Raw genomic sequence first — 8,009 nt, 5'->3', positions numbered from 1 at the left:
GCGGGCCTGAGAAGAAACCAGAGTCTTCCTGCCATGATTGGAGCATTGGGAGCTCCAGTTGGCACACAGGCATCAAAAATGGATATGCTAAAGGAGGACTGACTGCTCTGAAAAATGGTTGTCTTCTAGCACAGTAAATAATATGAGGGATAAACATCCGGTACAGGCATCATTAGATGTGTTACAGAAGAGCTGGAGAAGGCACGTGCATGTTAACAGGTGTGGGGGAGAGAGTGTTGGGATCAAGGAGAAAAGGAGCATGGCCTGGGTTTGAGGAAGAAGGCGCTTGTGGAAGGTGAGAAAGAAGAAACCAAAGCTTAATTTTAAGACACCTTTCAGCATCTGTCTTAACTTGAGCAAAAATAAAAGACCATTGTAGACATTCTTATCATTTTAACCTTTTAAACTGTATATGTAGAACTGTCTTGCAGGTGCTGGTGTTTTTTTTCCCTCCATACAACTACAGTATTTACTAGTTGCTAGCAGTCAGGCTGTATCTTTTAAATATGGTCATTCTGACCAACCTTATTGGTCCAAGTTCCTCTGTAGCAAACAAATATGAAAACTTGGACATTTTTTATTTATTCTTGTATTTTCCATTTATGAAACTGTACTCTGGAACTCCTCCCCACTCTGATAAGCAGGGAGGGAACCCTTAGCTCCATGTAAAGGAATGATACTGCTGTTTATGAACACAGAAGCTGGTGGTCAGGATTGGTATTTTGAAAGAGTGCAATGTGCTAGTGAGTTCATTTCTATCCAGAGCTGCTGAAGCACACAGAGGAAGGTGCAATGAGGAAGAATTAAGAAGAAATAGTGTATGTTAGGGTGAATGCTTCAAGCTAAGAAATCTTTCCAGAGTGTGCTGTGCATCTTTTTAAATCAGGGTACATTTGCACACACCAAAAAGAACCCTAAACTCTGGGTCACTTCAGTGCTACAGAAGGAAATAAAACCTAGGTGCTTGATTTGGGGTTTCTTCTTATTTGACGTAAGTGGAAAGCATTTACTTCAAGAGAGGTGCTGGAAATTCAATAACCTGACTCTTCTCTTAGGTAGACATTACATACATTTGAGAGTGCTGCAGTAAACTTCATGCCTCTCCTTCACTTCTGATTTTAGGCAGGACTTTGTTTAAAAGATTTCACTGGCAGCAAGATCTACCAGTCCGTGTTTAGAAACAGCAAGAGGAAAGCTATTGTTCTTAGCAGCATTGTAATGAACATAAACCAATTTTGTCTACACTGAAGTCCCGTGTTTTGATGATGGAGAGAGGTTCTGAACCTGGTTCTGAGCAAAGCTGAGGCAGACCTTCCATCTCAAAAGAGAAGTCCAGTTTAGAAATCTGATTTCTGAGTGGTAATCAGCTAAATATTACTGTCCGTGCTGCTCTTTTTGGTTCTTTCCTGTCTGAGGTTCTAGTCATAGCTGAATAACCTATGATAGATTTATAATGTAACAAGAAAAAGAGTTTGCCAAAATCCTTTGGAAGAATGAGTCCTTGCTAGTGACCTGAATGGAAACAGGTTCTCAATCTTGGTGTAATTTTTCACTGTCCCTATCATCATTTTAAGATGATCTTAAAATTTAGTTTCCATACAGTTAGACACAAGAGTCAAGGCTGACCTTGGTGGCTGCAGCCCGTGTGGGAGGCACCTTGTTGCTGCAGAGGTGGGTGGAGCAGTGTGGGAAGGGAAAGCTGCTCAAGCTGATGGATAGGAAATTGGTCACGTGGCCTTTCTGCTTTTACAGTTCAATACATCTTATGATGACTCTTGTCTGGTTTTTTTTTTGGAAAAGGAAAGGGAGTAACCACTTAAAACTTGCACAGGGATTCTTAGCAGAAACTTGTCTGTCAGCAGCGCACAGAAACATTCAGGAACTCCTGGAGTTGCCTTTTGCTGTCTAAGCAAAATCTTACATTTATAAAAGGTGGATTTTATTTAAAATACTATATACGGGTTAAATGTCTTTTTTAAATGAAAAATATTTAATTTCTTCGTGAGCGTATTTATGTTTGTACGTGCTTGGCTGTGCCTGGGACCCTGCCCAGCTAAACAAGGGGAGGGGAGGGAGCAGGGCAAGGCAGGTTTGCTCCCCACTGAACCAAGACAGGTATGTCTGCCGGGTGTTTGTAGCTTCTAGGGAACAACAGGAATGAGTTAACAAAAATTAGGCAGTTGTGTGTCAACAGAGAATTGTGTAGTACGTCCATGTTACCTGTGGTGATTATAGGAATACATGTAAGTTACAGATAGATTCCATTATTCTGTGTTTGTAACTAGCTTCATTAGATAACTCTGTAGCCATTGGCTCATTCTGTGTGTTAGCAGCAGCAGCAGCAAATCAACCAAATCAGAATTCCTTTGGCAGACCAGGTTTCAGTTAAAATTCATCTAAGAGCACATTAATTAAGTGCATGTTTCTGTTGGGGAGGCTTCCAAAAAAATACAACATATAAATGGTTCAGTCAAACAACACTATGGATGTGTCCAGAGGTTGTTTTGTTTTGTCTTCTGCAGGCTCATGGGTCAGATGCTTTGCACAAGGCAAGAACAAAAGGGAAGGATCTTTATGCCACTGTTGGAGTGTTTATCCAACGAGTGGCTGCTGTGGTGCAGTGTTGTTGGAACTGTCAGGGGTTCATACCTCTGGGGGGTCCACACGGATTGTGTGTGCACGTTCTCCCTGTTTTCACTTGCAGCAGCAGGGCAAATTGGTACTTCCTCCAAGCTTACTGTTTTGTGCCAAAACCTAAAAGGTAAACATTTTTTAAAACCATATGTGCTTAGGAGAACGTATTAAAAGTTGCCATTATTCTAGGAACTGATTTGGCTTCTGTTGCCTCCTGTCAGAGGGGAGACAAACTTGATTAAGATAGCAGAGACCCTGCACAAGATGTTTTGATCCTGCACAACTGGGATGTGGCTGAGCATAGAGGTAAAACTAGAAAGAACAGAGAACTGCATTTCAGAAAGGTTCTGTTACCATGCAGGTTTGAGACAAAAATAGATGCTAGAAAGAAAGGACTTACCCATGCTTGTGACAGTTTCAAGAGACAGAAGGAAATTCTTGTAGTATTGACATTTATTCAAAATGGCTTAAACCAAGCACAAATTTATAGCTTTCCAGTTTCACTGTTGTTGAAAAACTCAGCAATACCTGCACGTTAAAATACCTGTGGTCAAAGTTAAGTCTCCTGGAGTCAAACAGCAGCAGAGAGGGGAAGGAGAATGTTGGGTTTGGGCCTCATTTGGCTGTTACACAAAGGGATTGCACACAACATTTGAACAGTCTGGAAACTTCATGGTATTTTATTTCAGCTGCTTTTTGCACTTTCAGTTGTTTCATAGTGGAGTGTAAATTTGATAATAAATATATATAACATGCCATTTTTCAGTATATTTGTCCTTTTGTGTGGTTTGTTCCAGATGTCATCATCTATACTACAGTGTTCTCTAATAAACCTCAAATTAGGCCTTTTTTTATTTTTTTTGCTAAAATTTATTGATTGTTATACTGTAGATGAGCTTAGTGAGTTGGTATCTCCACTAGTGGTGGCTGTATAGGCTGAGGATTGTCTTTAAAAACGCTCAGGCTGGGCTGGGCTGGTTGCTGTTGTGTTTATCCCCAAGTGCTCAGAGGTGGCAGAGGGGCACTCTGAGCTGCAGTCTGACTTTGCACAGTTCCCTGTGATGCTGACAGCCAGAACAGAACGTTCACAGAGTGCCTTCAGCTACAGTTTGGAAAGCCTTTCACTTAACTATGCAAATGAAGAATTGCTCATCAGCCTCTAGACTGTATATTTGAATGTGAGCCCAACTTTAATCTGGAGGGTTGTGTGTATATGTTGGGTTTTTTCCCTCCAGTTACTTTACATCATATGACATGTTTATCTGTTAGGGTTATTGTTACCTAATAAGAACTCCTGTTTTTCCACCTCAGTAGCAGATGTTATGTCAGCCCTCTGTATTTGTGATTAAAATGGGGGTAGAGAGGGAAACCAAGCTACTTACCCTTCAAGAGCACTCCCTTCGTGTAGGTTGCACTGAAGTTCTCTTGTCAGAGAGGTGCCAAATTGGCATCAGTTGTGTCAGCCTGGGGCTGCTTGTGCCACCTTCCCCACCAGCCCCTGTGCTCACATTCCAGGCTGGAAGGGTCTGATCATTTTCCTTCAAACACTCGGTTCCTTCAGCAGCACAGAACGGGACCAACATTGGTGTGTAGTGAACAGCTTCCTACCTGACTCAGCCTAGGTAGGCTAGCAAGTAGGGAACTTTAAATTCTTTCCAAATAACTGTACTTGTGCACAAGTACTTAACATATGTGTAGCTGCATGTCCTCACAACAAAGGCCTTGTTTCCAACTGCATTAACGACACTACAGATGTGTGTCCCACAGCAGAGGTAAATGGCACCAGAGCAATGGTAGAGCTGGGATTTCTGGGTCTGTGCTGGGATTTCTGGGTATGTGCTTGCTCCTCCTCAAAACTGTTCATGGTGCATGTAAGAAGAAAATTGATGTCAGTGTCTAAGTTCCTGCAGAACTTGAGAGATTTCACCTGTCCTGAAGTGCCTCCAGTACAGCTGGCTGCTGCTTTGTGAGTGTACGTAGGATCTAGGACTTAATGTAAGAGTTTGGGGAGGCTATTTCCCCCCCTTGCTGGCTAGCACTTCAGCTGTAGTAAGGGAAGAGAGTTTTAACACTTTTGAAGCTGTAGGAAACGAGCTAGAATTAACCACAACAGCTCGGGCATGCCTGGAAAAGGTGGTAGGAAGAGCTTCCTGGAGAAAATAGGTTTATTAAGCCACCTAAATCAGTGGCACTTCAGCCATTTTGAAAATAAATTCTAGAGTGATTGTGCACAGGTGAGACTTGGAAGTACCTTGAGCTCCTTTGGTCATACAGCTAAAAGACTTTAGCCAGTCTGCCAGGAGCAAAGGCCTTTAAGTAGTGGTTTACAGAATGGAGAAATGAATACAAATAAGGCCTTTTGTCTGGGTTGGAGTCTCACCTGAAAAATATCTACTGCTTGCAGTTGGGCTCTGAGTGCATAGGTTTGGATAACCCAAGAGAGCTGTGCTTTCAGCAGAAATTTCCAAATTGGAAAGACAGAAAACTTGTGTACTGCTTTTGGCTGGAGTACAGACAGTTTCTTTCATAGTATCTAGTGCAGTGCTGTGTGTTGGGTTTGTGCTGGAGAGCGCTGCCAAGGCAGGGGCTCATTGCTGAGTGGTGCCTGCACAGCATTAAGGCCTTTCCTGCTTCTGACTGCCCTGCCAGCCAGCGGGCTGGGAGTGCACAAGGAGCTGGGGCACAGCTGGGAGAGGTAACCCCAACTGACCAAAGGGATGGACATTCCGTACCGTGTAACATCATGCTGAGCAATAAAACCTGGGGAGAAGGAAGGGGGGAGGTGTTGGAGTGCTGGTGTTTCTTCCCAGGGGACCATTACAGGTGGGTGATGGAGCCCCAGCTTTCCTGGCGATGACTGAACGCCCGCCTGCTGAGGGGAAGTGGTGAATGAATTCCTGGGCTTGCTTTACTTGTGCATGTGGCAATCGTGGGGGTTTTATCACTTTTACCCTTCCTCCTCCCTGGCAGGAGGCTCTTAAAATAATTCCTGTGAATATCTGTTTAGTTACATGATCACCTAGGTTGATACCGTTACTAATGCCAAAAGCTGCAACAAGGATGTCACAGAATGAGCATCTCATTCAAAACAAAACAGAGACATGAACAAAGCTTTAGCTTCTACTCATAGCTTGTAAAACATCCTGTGCTGATAGTAATCCCAGGAAGCAATACAGAACTGTTTTTAAGGAGCTGGGTCCTTACCTAGCGACTTCTCCTTCAGCTATGCTTAGAATGGAGACCTGAGGATCAGCCCATGAAGACAGGAGAACTGGACATCGTCGACCGTGAAGCTGTACCTGAGAACTGACTTTTCCCTGTTAAAACTACTTCATGTAGAGGATACTGTGAAATGCAGGTCACAGCCACATCCCGCTGAGGATGCTGGAGGACAAGTGCTTGACTTTTTCCTGAGGTGTACCAAGATGCTAAGAAGGAATGATTTTAAGGGGTAGGGAGAAGTAACAAAATGCACTGATGTGAGTTATATATATACCATAAAACTGGCATCCCCCTGCCTTTATTTTCTAGAAGTATAAAATACACCAGGCTTCGTAACAGCTGCCTTATAAAATTTGCACTGGAAAGATGCTTTGCTAAAGCAACAGCTGACAGGACACTGAGCATGCTGAGCAAATCACAAACAGGAGACTGAGCTGAGATGCTTTCAAATATAAAGTGTGGCACAGATTAATACATATTTCTTAAGGCTTTCTCTCCACAGTTGTATTTTCAATAAAAATATTTTCCCTTCTGGTAAGAACAGACACTGAAAGGCTATTGTGTTAGTAAATTTTCAGCAGATACCAGCTGATTCCAGGCTGCTGCAGCTCCCTCTGCCTTGCAGCTCCCCCCGTTTAGTTGACAGGAAAGATGAGCCTTTTCCTCAGCGTGAAACTGGGCTGAGGCATCTGCTTCTCTGCTTTTGGCTGGCAACTCTTCCTGCTCACCTCTTGATTCACAGCTGTAAGGATAGTGAGGATATCTTCTCCTCTGCAAAAACACAAATATGTTTTGTATTAAGGAGAGTTAACACCAGAAAAACCACCTCATCCTCCTGCACCTTGATCTACACCAGCGCTAATGGCTCCTGTTTTAAACAGGCTTCAAAACAGACTGCTTCAAACAATCTGTGTGGTGGTGCTCTGTCCTACACTGCTGTTTTCACTCTGAGCAAGAACTCCTGCTGCAAATCCTCTACCTCTGCATCCAGATCAAAGCTCCTGTCATTCAGAAGGAAAACAGCGGTCTCACCAAAAAAGCAGCTTATAGAGACATAGTTACCGAGGACACCTGTTCTCCAAGTGCTGGCACAACGCCTGTATGTACCAAGTGCCCTGTGTGGGGCTCCTGTAGGAGACGTAATCCTGCAGGGTCGCCATGCCCAAGAGGAAGTCTGCTTCTGCAGGGATGCAGTCCAGCTGAAACCTCGCGTCTGTTTCCACAGAAGACTCTTGCTCTCCAGAATCCGCTTCGACGGTCACACCTTGCTGGCAAGCATCACCTTGGCAGGCCTGGACAAAAAAGACTTTGGGTTTTCCAGCAAGTGACTGGCAATTCTGTCCAGTGAAAGAAGTGGTCACCTCCTGGATAGGTACTTCCTGCCCATCGACACCGTATACAATGCCTTTTTTCCCATGAGACAGGATACAGCAAACGAAACAGTCTTTGTCCTTGTGGTCTCTACAGCGGTAGGTGTTCACAGTCGTACGAATTTCCTCTGCAGTGAGGTCTCTGTGTTCTTCTACTTCAAAATGAAGCTTGCTGAAGACTCTTCTTAGAGACACTGGAAAGTAAAGAGAAGGGGAAATGGAGCCATTTCATTGCACAAACGTTGGACTCTGCAACTGCAAATCACGTTTCTAGAGAAAAATCATCTTTTTTAAATTCTGCTACACTGCTATCCATGTAGCTACATTCCTGCCTTGAAAATAATCTATCAGTCTAATCACTAATCCATATCTGTAGTGAGTTTCCTTAATGCTCATTGAAAGGCTTCCTTGCACCTTGCTCCATGGTGCTGCCTCTGTTTGGAAAGCTTGCAGAGGGGTATGAAGCAAGCTGTGTCCTTCCCCCACCTACTTTACAGCTAGTCCCTTCACCTCTCACCAGGTGCTGAACAGCACAGCTGCTCTCCCCAAGAGACAGGGGCAGTGTCACAGGAAGAGGAACCTTGCACTCTGACTCCTGAATTAAGCTGGGAGTTCAATTCCATCAGGGAAAGTCCACTGATGGATTTTCTCTCTTGGCACAGACAGTGCAAAGACAGAAGTCTCACAGACTCCAGGACCTACAATGAGCTATGCTGCTGCAGGACAGCCTGCCCTTTTTTTTTTTTTTTTTCCTCTCTCTTTCTTCAATTAGACCTTGAAAAC

General features: G+C 43.7%; 2 protein-coding genes across 2 annotated transcripts in view; one reads left to right on the top strand and one right to left on the bottom strand.

Moving 5' to 3' along the window:
• Positions 1-102, top strand: part of TRAK2 (trafficking protein, kinesin binding 2) — a 5,475-nt gene extending 5,373 nt beyond the window's left edge. The window contains 1 exon segment of the mRNA XM_008939341.1: positions 1-102. This exon segment is cut by the window's left edge and continues 595 nt beyond it. Within this exon segment, the coding sequence (XP_008937589.1) occupies positions 1-102 (102 nt within the window).
• Positions 103-6,491: 6,389 nt separating this feature from the next.
• CASP8 (caspase 8, apoptosis-related cysteine peptidase) overlaps positions 6,492-8,009 on the bottom strand; it is a gene marked incomplete at its 5' end in the record, with an annotated part of 3,991 nt that continues 2,473 nt past the window's right edge. The window contains 2 exons of the mRNA XM_008939340.1: positions 6,492-6,627; positions 6,919-7,420. Of these exons, the coding sequence (XP_008937588.1) occupies positions 6,492-6,627; positions 6,919-7,420 (638 nt within the window). The remainder of the gene's footprint in view (positions 6,628-6,918; positions 7,421-8,009) is intronic.

Source organism: Merops nubicus, unplaced genomic scaffold, assembly GCF_000691845.1.
Source record: "Merops nubicus isolate BGI_N331 unplaced genomic scaffold, ASM69184v1 scaffold31254, whole genome shotgun sequence".
Taxonomy (NCBI): domain Eukaryota; kingdom Metazoa; phylum Chordata; class Aves; order Coraciiformes; family Meropidae; genus Merops; species Merops nubicus.
Note: the sequence above shows the minus strand (reverse complement) of the source record. Positions and strands in the feature narration are given on the sequence as shown.